General features: G+C 36.0%; 1 protein-coding gene and 1 pseudogene across 15 annotated transcripts in view; one reads left to right on the forward strand and one right to left on the reverse strand.

The window, feature by feature from the left end:
• Positions 1 to 13,624, forward strand: part of ERC1 (ELKS/RAB6-interacting/CAST family member 1) — a 523,541-nt gene that overhangs the window by 281,164 nt on the left and 228,753 nt on the right. For all 15 annotated transcript variants that reach the window (XM_086714405.1, XM_086714409.1, XM_086714403.1 and 12 more), the window contains one exon: positions 13,186 to 13,346. In XM_086714405.1, the coding sequence (XP_086570531.1) occupies positions 13,186 to 13,346 (161 nt within the window). The remainder of the gene's footprint in view (positions 1 to 13,185; positions 13,347 to 13,624) is intronic.
• LOC147579398 (Y-box-binding protein 1 pseudogene) lies at positions 2,897 to 3,759 on the reverse strand (annotated as a pseudogene).

Here is a 13,624-nt window from a genome sequence, read left to right on the forward strand (position 1 = left end):
ACACTGGGCTGTTTCCATAACTTGACTATTGTGGGTAATGCTGCATGTAAATGTAGACATTAGGGTGCATGTATCCCTTTGAATACCTAGTGTACAATCACTGGATCATCGGGTACTTTCACTTGTAATTTTTTTTAAGGAACCTCCATACTGTTTTCCAGAATGGCTGTACCAGTTTGCATTCCCACCAACAGTGCAAGAGAGTTCCCTTTTCTCCACATCCTTGCCACCACCTGTTGTTTCTTGTGTTGTTGATTTTAGCCATTCTCAGAGGTGTGAGGTGATACTTCATTGTAGTTTTGATTTGTATTTCTTTGATGATAAGTGATGATGAGCCTCTTTTCATGTGTCTGTTGACATTCTGTATGTCTTTTTTGGAAAAATGTCTAAGATGGAAACTTCTTAACATGATAAAAAATATCTATTAAACATATCTATTAAAAATTATACTATAATTTAATTTATACAGATAATTTATACTATAATTTATACAAATAAAACTGTTAAAGCATTTCTTTTAGGATGAGGAATAAAATAGAGTACACACTGTCATCATACCTATTCAACATTGTGGTAGACATAGGCAATGCAGAAAGGCAAGCAAAAGTAACAAATATACAGATTGGAAGGAAAGAAAACAATTGTTTTCTTATTGTACATATGATGTGGTTTTCTAAATAGTAAATTAAAAACCTATAGATAAGAGCATTTAAGAAGATTACTAGAGACAGTATCAATATATAGTAATCAGTTGCATTTCTATAACCTGTATCAAAGAGAAAATTACATTTTAAAAAAAGGTGCTGTTTACTAAAACATTAAGAAAATCATATAAAGTGCCTCGGAATAAATATCATTAAAATGTTCAAGATTTTTGTGGTGAAAATTATAAAACTTTTTGAAATATGTTATAGTCCTAAATCTATGTCTCTTTCATGAACTGTTGTAGAACAGTGCCTGGCCTATGGTAGACTCAATAATATTTTTTGCAGAAATTAAAAAATAGTTAAGCTTCTGAGAAGAGAAGGACTTGTTCTACTAGATATTAAGCCTTATAAAGCTGTAGTTAAATTAATGTTTTGGTGTAAGAATGGACAAACTAGTGGATCATAATAGCATAGAAACATACCCATACTTATGAAAATACTTGATGACATGTCAAAGGTTAGGATAGAATGGATTGTTTAAAAACGGACATTGGATGTCCCTGTGGGGAAAAATGAAATTGGCCCCCTACCTCACACCGTACACAAGAAAGCAATTTCAAGGAGTTTAAAGACCAGATGTTAAACACAATACTTAACACTCTTAGATAGCTTTTCAGTCAGATAGTGTATAACAACCACAAAACAACAGCAAATTGTGATGGTTAGTTTTGTGTGTCAACTTGCCTGAGACACAGGGTGCCCAGATATTTAGTCAACTTTATTGTACATGTTTTTGTGAGGGTATTTTGGATGAGATTAACATTTAAATTGATACACTTGAGTAAATCAGATTGCCCTCTCTAATGTGAGTGGCCCTCATCCTGTTTTATTCAGGTCTTCTGGTCAGTTGATTCCCCTCCCCCAAGTAAGAGTAAATCCTGCCTGATTGTGTTTGAACTGGGATATTGGCTTTTGCCTGCCTTCGGACCCTAATTGGAACACTGGCTCTTCCTGAGTCTTGAGTTGGCGCCTGTCTTTGGACCAGAATTTCACAGCTATCTCTCTTGGGTCTTGAGCTTGCTTATTTAGTTTGCAAATCTCGGCACTTGTCAGATTCCATAATCTCCTGAGCCAATTACTTATTTTATATATATATATATGTGTGTGTGTGTGTGTGTGTTTTATAATATGAATGTTACACATTATATATAATTTCTTATAAAATGCACATCTTAATATATGTGTAACATTTTATACATTAGTATAATAGTTATAGTATGTTATATTAATGTAATTAATGTAATTACATCTAATTTTATTAATATTAATATAGTTTTTATATATATTTATTTATTGGTTAGGTTCCCACAGATAAACAAAACTGTTGGGACATATATTGAATGAAATGTGTGTGTGTATGTGTATGTATGTATATGCATGCATATACAGCCCCACCTTGGAGATATTGCCAGTTTGGTTCCAGACCACTACAATAAAGTGAATATGCCAATAAAGTGAATCAAATAAATTTTTTGGTTTCTTTGTGTGTGTGTGTGTGTGTGTGTGTGTGTGTGTGTGTGTGTGTGTGTACATATACATATAACATATAACACATAACATATACATATATATATAATATGTTTATGCTATATTGTGGTTTATTAAGTGTGCAATAGCATTATGTCTAAAAAGACAATGTTTGTGCCTTAATTAAAAAATACTTTATTGCTAAAAAATGCTAACTAGCATCTGAGCTTTCAGCAAGTTGTAATATTTTTGCTGGTGGAGATTGCTTACTTTGATATTGGTGTCAGTGACTGATCAGGATGGTGGTTGCTGAAGGTGGGGGTAGCTGTGGCAATTCCTCTTTCTATTTTTTTGTGTTTTTTGGACAACTTTCTAAGACCTTTATTAACAGGTACTTGCTGTTTGTTGACATTTTTTGAAAAAAATCAAGTTGTAATCTTTTATTACAAACAGGAATGAGGCTTTTAACAATATTAGCTTGACCAGATATGAAGCAGTTTAAAAACCTTTAAAGGTGTATTGAGAAAAAAACAGGCTTTTTTTTTTTTTTTTTAGCATATTTGCCATTACTAAAAAGAGATGTCTTTCAGCAAGAATAATAAAAACCCTGTGATGCTCCATAGATAATGCTGATAGTTCAAGTTATCTGATTAATGGGCAAAAAGCAAGCACTTAAAATCTTCCCCTCCAGTCCTTTGTTCATTTCTTATTGCCGGAATATCCTATTCATTTCTTCTTGTTGGATGACTAACCCAGATGATGGTAGAGATGCTATACCAGCATTTACTTGGCCCTGCCCTAGTCTGTGGGGCAGGGGCCCAGGGGGAGGCAGATGAATTCTTAGCTGGTGGATCATCTGCTTTTGTCTCTTGCCACCTTGTCGTTTGGGGTTTTTTTGGCATATGTGTAGGTAATTGAAGTTATGGAGGTAGCAATATTGAGGTGACTGCTTACCTTGGGTCTCATCTTCCTGATTTCCTTAACTTCTCATTGCTGTCCTCTCTAGACAGTCTCTGCTGAGGAGGCCCCCTGTGGAATTGTTGTCTATAACCCTGATACATACTCTGTCTCACTGGTCTACCTATTCTCCTGAATTCTGGTTGTCAGCACTTTGAGCACTTTTCCCTGCACAAGCAGATTGGAAGACAGTGGTTGATGCCTACAGGGTCTCCACATGAGTAAAATGGGAACTCTTGCCTGCGGTAGGGTCTGGCCTTGGGAGCACTCTCTGATCTCTCATGCTTTCCCCACCTTCACTGTTCTGGTAATTCTGCTGGTAATTGAGGGAGGACCCCTGCACTGTGGATAGTGTCTATAATGCTAAAGTTTGATGCATATTTACTGCCTTGTAGTCGAGCTCCACCAAGGCCTGTAGCATTTGCTACCTCCTCACCCTTTGTCTTTCAACCACATCAGACTCTACAGTCTCTCCATCTCCCACACTATGAAGGTACTTCTTGGGGTTATTCCTCTTTATGGCAGTCAGGTGTACAAATACATCTTCCTTGGTGTCATTACTATTAATGAAATCATATCCATTTCTTACATTGAACCATCCTACTGTTACCAAAACCTTCTTGTACATGCTGGTGGGCACCCCGATGGGAGGCCACCATCATCAGCTGTGGGGTCAGGCTTGGCGTCAGCAGTGGTGGGGCAGGGGCAGTGGTTGGGTGACTGGAAGGTCTCCACTTTGCTGCTCATGGTTGCTGTGATGGTGACGGGGCTGGTTTTGGCAGCTGCAGCTCCTCCTGGGATGTTGATGGTGACTAGGCTAGAGTTGGTGGAGCTGCTCAGAGCTCTCTGAGGTCTGCTCTTTTCGCCCACTACCTATTGCAATTTCTTCAGATAAGAACACTGTGAAGTTTGCCACATCAGCTCTTTTTTCACAGACAATTTCTCTGTAGCCTATGATGCTGTTTGGTAGCATTTTACCCACAGTAGAACTTTTTTCAGAGTTGGAGTCAGTCTTCTCAAAGTCTGCTACTTTATCCACTGAGTTTACATAATATTCTAAATCCTTTATTGTCATTTCACCTGCCTTTAGATCATCTTCAGGAAGGAGTAGATTCCATCTCAAGAAACCACTTACTTAGCTCATCTAAAAGAAGCAACTTCTCATCTGTTCAAATTATATCATAAGATTACAACAATTAAGTCACATCTTTAGGCTCCACTTCTAATTCTAGTTCTCCTGCTGTTTTTATTCTATCTACCATTCCTTCCTCCACTGAAATCTTGAACCCCTCACAGTCATCCAGGAGGATCGGAATCAACTGCTTCCAAATTCCTGTTCAGGTTGATATTTTTACCTCTTCCCATGAATCACAAATGTTCTTACTGGCATCTAGAATGGTGAATTTTTTTCAGAAGATTTTCAGTTTACTTGGTCCAGATCCATAGAGGAGTTCCTATCTGTGGCAGCTGTAGCCTTTCCGAAATGTATTTCTTAAATAATAAGACTTAAAAGCTGAAACGACTTCTTGATGGACTGCAGGATGGATATTGGTTTAGAGACATGAAAACAACAACAATCTCATTGTACATCTCCATCAGAGCTCTTCAGTGACCAGGTGAATTGCCGACGAGCAGTCATATTTTGAAAAGAATCTCTTTTCTGAGCAGTAAGTGTCAACAGTAGACTTAAAATATTCAGTAGACCATGTTGTAAACAGATGTGCTGTTATCTAGGCTTTGTTGTTCCATTTATAGAACACAGAGCACAGTTAGTATGATTCTTAAGGGCCTCAGGATTTTTGGAATGGTAAATGAGCACTGGCTTCGACTTAAAGTCATCAGAAGTGTTAGCCCATAATAAAAGAGCCTATATTTTGAAGCTTTGAAGATAAGCATTGACTTATCCTCTCTAGCTATGAAAGTCATAGATGGTCTCTTCTTCCAGTAGAAAGCTGTTTCATGTACATAGAAAATCTGTTGTTTAGTGTAGCCCCCTTTATTAATTATCAGAGCTAGATCTTCTGGATAAATTGCTGTGGCTTCTACATCAGCACTTACTGCTGTTTCACCTTGCATTTTTATGTTATGGAGACAACTTCTCTTAAACCTTATGAATAGTTCTCTGCTGGCTTTAGATTTTTATTCTGCAGTTTCCTCACATCCCTTAGCCTTTATAGAATTGAAGAAAGTTAGGGCTCTGCTCTGGATTAGGCTTTGTCTTAAGGGAACACTGTGGCTGGTTTTATCTTCTGTCCAGACCACTAAAACTTTCTCCGTGTGAGCAATAAGGTGGTTTTACTTTCTTATCATTCGTGTGTTCACTAGACTAGCACTTTTAATTTCCTTCAAGAACTTTTCCTTTGCATTCACAATGTGGTTGTTGGTGCAAGAGGTCTGGCTTTCAGCCTCTCTCAGCTTTGGACATGCCTTTCTCTCTAAGCTTAATCATTTCTAGCTTTTGATTTAAAGTGAGAGATTTGTGACTCTTTCTTTCACTTGAACTCTTGATGCCATTGTAGGGTTATTAATTGGCATAATTTCAGTATTGTATCTCAGGGAATAGGGAGGCCTAAGGAGAGAGAGTGTGACAGGGGAATAGCCAGTTGGTGGAGCAGATAGAGCACACAATATTTGGCAAATGACGTCTGCTGTCTTATTTGGGTGCAGTTTATGGTGCTCCCAAAAGAATTATAGTAATAACATCAAAGATCACAGATCACACATCACTATAACGTATAATAATAATAATGAAAAAGTGGGGTGCCTGGTGGCTCAGTCAGTTAAGCATCCAACTTTGGCTCAGGTCATGATCTCACGGTTTGTGGGTTCGAGCCCCGTGTCGGGCTCTGTGCTGACAGCTCAGAGCCTAGAACCTGCTTTGGATTCTGTGTCTTCCTCTGTCTCTGTTCCTCCCCCACTCATGCTCTGTCTCTCTCTCAAAAATAAACATTAAAAAGATTTTTTTTAAATAATAATAATGAAAAAGTTTGAAATACTGGGAGAATAACAATGTGACAGATGTGAATTGAGAAAATGCTGTTGAAAATATGGCAACAGAAGGACTTGCTTGACACAAGGTCACCACAAAACTTCAGTTTGTAAAAAATACAAGGTCTTTGAAGCACAATAAACAAGGTATGTCTGTACACACACACATACTGTATTCAGTGTATATCCCATTGCTTCTCTTTCTCTTCAGAACTCTAGCACACCTATAATAATCATTTATTTCTTAATCACAAAGATTGGAAGGTTAGTAGAGTTGGCTTTGCTTTAGTCCTTGACTGGGTTGGCCGTGCCTACGTGGCTCTTTCTAGGACCCAACTGAAAGGCAGCAGCTACTCAGAATGTTGGGTTTTTTTGGCAGCGGTAGAACTACAACCTAGCTACATGTATTAAGAGCCTCAGCTTGTGTCTGAGTTGCCATCCCAATGGCCTAAGCAAGTTATATAGCCAAGCCAGAATAAGGGTCATTAAAGGCAGTATACTCTGCCCATCATGATACTATGGGAAGGATGTGGATGAATACTAATAGTGTAGTGTAGTGAATAATTGGGACCGCTAATTCAGTCTACTGAAGGCAGTACAAAAGTGGGGAATATCGTATGACCCTGGGTAGAAGAAGGATTTCTTAAACAGGATGTAAATGTCACAAATCTTAAAGGCTTAATGAATTTGTTTATATTAAGATATTTTTGATCATACAGAGATACCATAATGAAAAGGAACACATGGTGTACAAAGTGGGAGAAGTAATTTCCTAAATATTTAATTGATGAAATGTTGGTTTCTGAGAATATATGTTTAAAATTCCTCCAAATCAACAAGAATAAGAAAAGCCAGTGGAGGCAGGGGGAGGGGCAAAGATTTGAGTGGCAAAGAAGCAGCAGCACATATGGTCCCTAAACAAATGAAACATGTTTAACCATACTGGTTATTATTGAAGTGATGAAAGAACTTGATAAAATTATTTCTTGAGAAATTTATAAAGAGGAAATCAGGTTATTGCTATCTGCACCCAATGATCAATGTTGTTGCTAAAAGTTGGACAACCATTATGTGTCTCTTCATATGCTATAACATGAAGTACACAACTTTATTTGTGGAGTACTGTTGTTAAAAAGACAAATTGAATCTCAATCTAATGAAGACTTTAGATATAACTTTCATTTTATAGGAAACATGAAAACAAGAGGAACAGCATAAATAGCACCATAGAAAAAATAACCAACTGAACCCAATATGTGGGGCATTCTATAGGATATGTGACTTAATTTTGTCATGAAGCTAATGGCATGGAAAATTAAAAATGTTAAGCAATATGGCAGTTGTCCAAGCACCTTTGAGTCAAAAGAATATACTTTCCTCATTGAATTGCCTTTACACTCTTGTCAAATCATATTGCCATAACAGGGTTTATTTCTTGACTCTCAGTTCTTTTTTTTTTTTTTTTTTATCTCTTTTTCCATTCTTATGCCAACACTACCTTGAAGTTTTGTAGTAAGTTTTGAAGTCAAGAAGTAAGAGTCTCCCAATTTTAGTTTATTTTTTTCAAGATAACTTTTCATATTCTGGCTCCCTTTCATTTTCATGTGGATTTTAGGATCAACTTGTCACTTTTTGCAAAAAAGACAGAGTTTTGATAGGGATTATGGTGAACCTGTGGATCATTTTGGGGAGTATTGTCATTTTAACTATTAAGTCTTTCAATTGGTGAATGTGATATTTTTCCATTTATTTAAATGTTCTTTAATTTCTTGCAGTAATCTTTTAGAATTTTCACTATACATGTTATGCATTTTAAAAATTAAATTTATACCTAGCTATTTCCTTCTTTTTGATGCTATTTAAAAACATTTTTTTTTACATTTATTTATTTTCGATAGAGACAGAGCACAAGGGGGGAGGGGCAGAGAGAGAAGGAGACACAGAATCCAAAGCAGGCTCCAGGCTCTGAGCTGTTAGCACAGAGCCCGATGCGGGGCTCGAACTCACAAACCACAAGATCATGACCTGGGCCAAAGTCGGATGCTTAACCGACTGAGCCACCCAGGCGCCCCATTTTCTGATGCTATTTTAAATGGAATTGTTTTCTTAATTTCATTTTTGGAATGTTTGTTGCTTATGTATGGATAGACCATTGATTTTTGTGTATTGATCTTGTATTCTGCAACTTTTGTATACTTGTTGATTATAATTTTTTAGAGGATTTCTTAGCATTTTTCACTATATAAGATTATGTCATTTTCAACCAGAAAAAGTTTTGTCTTCCTTTCCAACATGGGTACCTTTTAATTTTTTGTGTATTCTAATTTCCCTGGCTATTACTTCTAGTACAATATTAAACAGAAATGGTGAGAAAGGACATTCTTTCTAGTCTTGTTCTTGGTGCTGGCCTTAGAGGGAAAGCATTACGTTTTTCATCATTAAAGAGTATATTATCTGTGGGTTTTTCATAAATGCCCTTTATCAGGCTAAGAAAGTGTTTGTTTTTTGGGGTTTTTTTGGTTTTGTTTTTTGTTTGTTTGTTTTGAGAGAGCGTGTGTAGAGGCAGAGGTGTTGGGAGGCAGAACAAGAGAGAAAATCTTAAGCAGGCTCCACACCTAGGAAGGAGCCGAATATGGGGCTTGATCTCACAACCATGAGACCATGACCTGAGCCAAAATCAGGAGTCGGATGCTTAACTGATTGAGTCACCCAAGCACCCAAAGAAAGGTTCTTTGTATTTTCTTGACTGTTTCTGTTATGAAAGGTTGTTAGAAATTGCCAAATGCTTTTTTTCTACATCTACTTAGATAATCATATGGTGTTTTTGTCCTATATTCTATTAATATGGTTTATTGCATTTATTTTTTATGTGTTAAACCAACCTTGCATTCTTAGGATAAATCTCAATTTTTAGATCTTACTGGGTTTGATTTTTTAGTATTTTAGTTTGATTTTAGTTTTTGAATACCTTCTGTATTCAGAAGGTATATTCTTATATAGTTTCCTTTCTTGTGATATATTTTTCTTGTTTTCTCATAAGGATTGTGTCATGATCCCTTTTTGCCATGATTCCCATTTCTCTTGCTTTCTGGCCTAAATTGTGTAAAGTTCACCTTTTGTACATTTCTTGCCCAAATCTAGAATCAGCTGTATTTTTAAGAAGCCCTTTCAGTTTAGTGGGAAACTATAGCCTGGGTGCTGTGGTGTTCAAAGTTGTTGGCTCTCATTGCTTTTAATTCCTGAGTGGTGAATTACATAGGTGTATGTTGTCCTTTTGGTTCAGAAATACACACATAGAATAGGTCCCTTTTTTACATGAAAAAACATAATGTTGGATGAAATAAAGTCAGGAGGTTCCATTTATACAGTGTTCATAAACTAATAGAATAAAGCAGTGATTTATTTTTAAATACATACGAAAGGCAAAAATAAAGAAATGGAAGAGATTAAGTAACAAATTAAGAATGGTAATGACCAGAGTGCCTGGGTGGCTCAGTTGGTTAAGCATCCAACTTCGGCTCAGGTCATGATCTTGCGGTTCGTGAGTTGGAGCCCACGTCGGGCTCTGTGCTGACAGCTCGGAGCCTGGAGCCTGCTTCGGATTCTGTGTCTCCCTCTCCCCCTTCCCCTCCCCTGCTCATGCTGTGTCTCTCGCTCTCTCTCAATAATAAATAAACGTTAAAAAAAAGAAAAGAATAGTAATGACCTATCATAGGGGACTTGGGGGATACAGTTGGATAATTGCACTTATAAAGCTAGTGAGTATAAAAGATATAAAGTATAAAGGATAGTGAGTATATAGATGGGTGTATTGCTCTTGGTTCTGGAATATATACATATTCCTTTTTTATATACATATTTCACATTGCTTATTCATTAAATTTTAAGGTGTTTATGAACAATATGAAGCATTGTCAAATTATCTTTTCTACAGTTTGTAAGTAGTTTTCACATAATTTCAGATCTTTTGCCAGTAGGCTGAAAGTGCCTTACTATCGTGGCTGTAAAAGTCCTCCTACTGTTCAGAGTGCTGACTTAGTTGGATATCCAAATTGATAAAAATAATATTTGACCATGCAACTGTATTTATTCAGTTGCGTATATATTGTACCTCTAAATGTGAAACATGTAATTTAATAAAAGATTTAGAAGAAAGAATCTTTCCATGATCTTGTGGTAGACAAAATTTTCTTATCCAGTATACAAAAAGCTCTGAACGTAAAAGAAATATAAATGAAAAAAATTAGTTAGCTAAACCCCATTAATATTAAAAACTAGTTTTTAAATTATTTTTAATTTAAAAAATTAAAATGTGGCTATACCTACCTTCCAGGTATTATGCTAAGTGAAATAAATTAGAGAAAGACAAATACTGTGTTATCTAACTTATATGTGAAATTTAAAACAAAACAAAATGAATTCTCACTCACAGAAAAAGACATGAGTCTTGTTACCAGAGGTAGGAGGTGGGATGAGTGTGATGTGGAGGAAGGTAGTCAAAAAGCACAAGCTTCCAGTTATAAGATAAAATAAGTAGTAGGGATGTAGTGTACAACATGATGACTATAGCTAATAGTGTTCTATGATAAATGTAGGAATGTTGTTAAGAGAGCAAATCCTAAGAGTTCTCGTCAAAAGGAAGAAATCGGGGCACCTGGGTGGCTCAGTCGGTTAAGCATCTGACTACGCCTCATGTCATGATCTTGCAGTTCGTGGGTTCAAGCCCCGCGTGAGGCTCTGTGCTGATGTCTCAGAGCCTGGAGCATACTTCAGATTCTGTGTCTCCCTCCCTTACTTCCCCTCCCTTGCTTACACTCTGTTTCTCTCTCTCTCAAAAATAAATACACATTAAAAAAATTTCAAAAGAAGGAAATTAGTTTTTTTCATTCTTTTCTTTTTATTGTATTTATATGTGACGATACATGTTAGCTGACCCTATTGTAAGCATTTCACATATAAATATGTAAATCAAACCATCATGCTGTGTGCCTTCATACTACACAGGGATTGATGTATGTCAATTATTTCTCAGTAAAACTGGAAAAAAGTTTTTTGTTTTTTTTTTTTTTAATCAAAAGTTCCTTCAGTAAATTTTGCTATTTTCACACAGTGGAATTCCTATCTCATAGACATAACACATGAGTGAAGAAAATCTGTACTTAAAATTACATTCTGTGTAATTCCATTTGTATAAACGAATAAGCAATACTAAGGTAGAATGCTAGAATAATGGCTACTCTTCATCTGGAAAGGGGATATGAGATGCGTTTCTGGGGAACTCTTCATATTCTGTTTATAAGTCTGTGTTCTGATTTACACAGGTGTGTTCAACTTAGAGAAAATTCTTCAAGTTGGATTTTTCATTTATGGATTTTTCTGTATTTGTGTTGTATTTCAATAAAAAGCTTACCAAAAATTTTAGAGTATATATAAAGTGGACTTCCTTTTTGTATAGAAAAGGAGGAATAAGTTGTTTTTATATGCTTGTTTATGTATATACATAATATCTAAATTATATAAGAAACTGATACCATGCCTTGCTTGGAGTAGTGAAAGATGAGAGGGAGATTTTTTTGAGATTTAAGGTGAGTTCATCATAGATGGACACATACCACACTTTATTAGAGCTTCTATAAAGGGTGCTGTCCATTACTGATTTTCTGTTACAAGAACGTACCTTGGTATATCATTTCATTTCAGTTTTAAATAAGATTTTACATGAATTAAACTGATTAAAATGGAATCATCCTTACTGGTAGTTTTCTAAAGGGTGGATAGTGATTTATATTTACGTAAAGCTTGTAGATATGTGAATTCATATATATTCTTACAACAGTTATTTTCACAGCTATTAGCTGAGAATTAACTTGATCACTTCTGAAAATATGCACAAAGTAAGGTGATTCAGGTGCCAAAACACTAAATGTGTCTGTTTGCTATCACTGTTTAGCAGCTGTTACCAATCAACGTGGAAACTTTGGTTGGGTATAAGGCACTAACATCCTGGGGTCTGTTAACAACTCTGATTTGTTATATTGCAGTTTTGTCTCTACACTGTTCTCAGTTTTAGTATCACACAAGTTGGTTTTATGTAGGAGTCAGTGAATGGCAAATCCCCCACCTCTTCCTCTGAAAAGGCTTGTTGTCACCAAAATTATTTCTTGGCAAGCAGCAACCTGACATAAACTCTTGTGATTGGTGCAGTTGGCTGGTTGATTACCTGGTTCAGGTTGATTTTTGGTATTAACACATTTTTGCCAGCATATATTTTCCTTCCGAATTAAAATGAACATGTCTATTTAAGTAATTTTGATTTGGACACCACCCAGCTTGAGTGGAAAAATGGATGAAGTACATACTGTGTTCTCTTAGTTCCTTGTGTTTTAGAGTTCTGTCTTCTTTCCCTCAGGATTTTTTTCAAATCTTTTTAAAGCATTCGGTCTCCTCTGTCTTCTCTCTAGGTGGTTATGTATTTTTCTTTTTTTCTTCCTGCCTTCCTTGAGAAAACTCTACCTACCTGGCTTTAGAGCAAGAAACTGTCTGATTGAATTCTAGCTATTTCTTCAAAAAGAAATTTTTTTAAAGGTGTAAACAGAAAAATTTTTGGATGAATAAAAATGACTTATGTATGTTTATACTGAATGTTATTATAGTCAAGTTTATTTCTTAAAATCCTTATAGAAATGTTTTCTGTGATTTTGTTCCTCTATTTTTATCTGTGTTATACTGTTATTTTCATGAGTATTTGTGGACCACTTCCAAATCTTCAAAAGGGACTGACTGGCAGAGTGTGACTTCTTGAACTGATGCCTTATATGCAATTGTGTTTATCAAAAAGGAAATGAAGTTCTTTTTGGTGAACCTGAAAGGAATTACAGTGGAGGGAAGACCAGAGATTTATTTCTTTATCTGGTATATTCTTGATATATTTGTTTGATCCAGAAAGAGTACATAATTTTTGATGTGTGTGTGTGTAATTTGTAGACCCAGGAATTGCCCGTTACTTTGCTCCTCTGTCTTTAATTAATCAAAATGTTCAGTTTTTTTTTTTCCATACTTACCATAGGTGGAGGAGTTACTGATGGCTATGGAGAAAGTAAAGCAGGAACTGGAGTCCATGAAAGCAAAGCTGTCCTCTACCCAACAGTCTCTGGCAGAAAAGGAAACTCATTTGACCAATCTTCGGGCGGAGAGAAGAAAACACTTAGAGGAAGTTCTGGAGATGAAGTAAGTGTTTATAATCTTCCTTTTCAGGTATATGCATAGTAGAAAACCTGTTTCTCATTACTTTCATCCTCTGGCCCTACTTATTACTCCTAACACATTTAGCTTAATTTTAATGTAAACTTGTATTTTTCCCTAGAACAAATTTGGAACAAATTCTGGTCAAAATAGAATTATTTTTGCCTCTTCATTGAATTTTAAAGTCCTCGTGTGTGTGTGTGTGTGTGTGTGTGTGTGTGTGTGTGTGTGTGTGTAACCATATCCAGTTGCATCTCTGAAAT

Source organism: Puma concolor, chromosome B4 (assembly GCF_028749965.1).
Source record: "Puma concolor isolate L17-30 chromosome B4, mPumCon1.1.hap2, whole genome shotgun sequence".
NCBI classification, from domain to species: domain Eukaryota; kingdom Metazoa; phylum Chordata; class Mammalia; order Carnivora; family Felidae; genus Puma; species Puma concolor.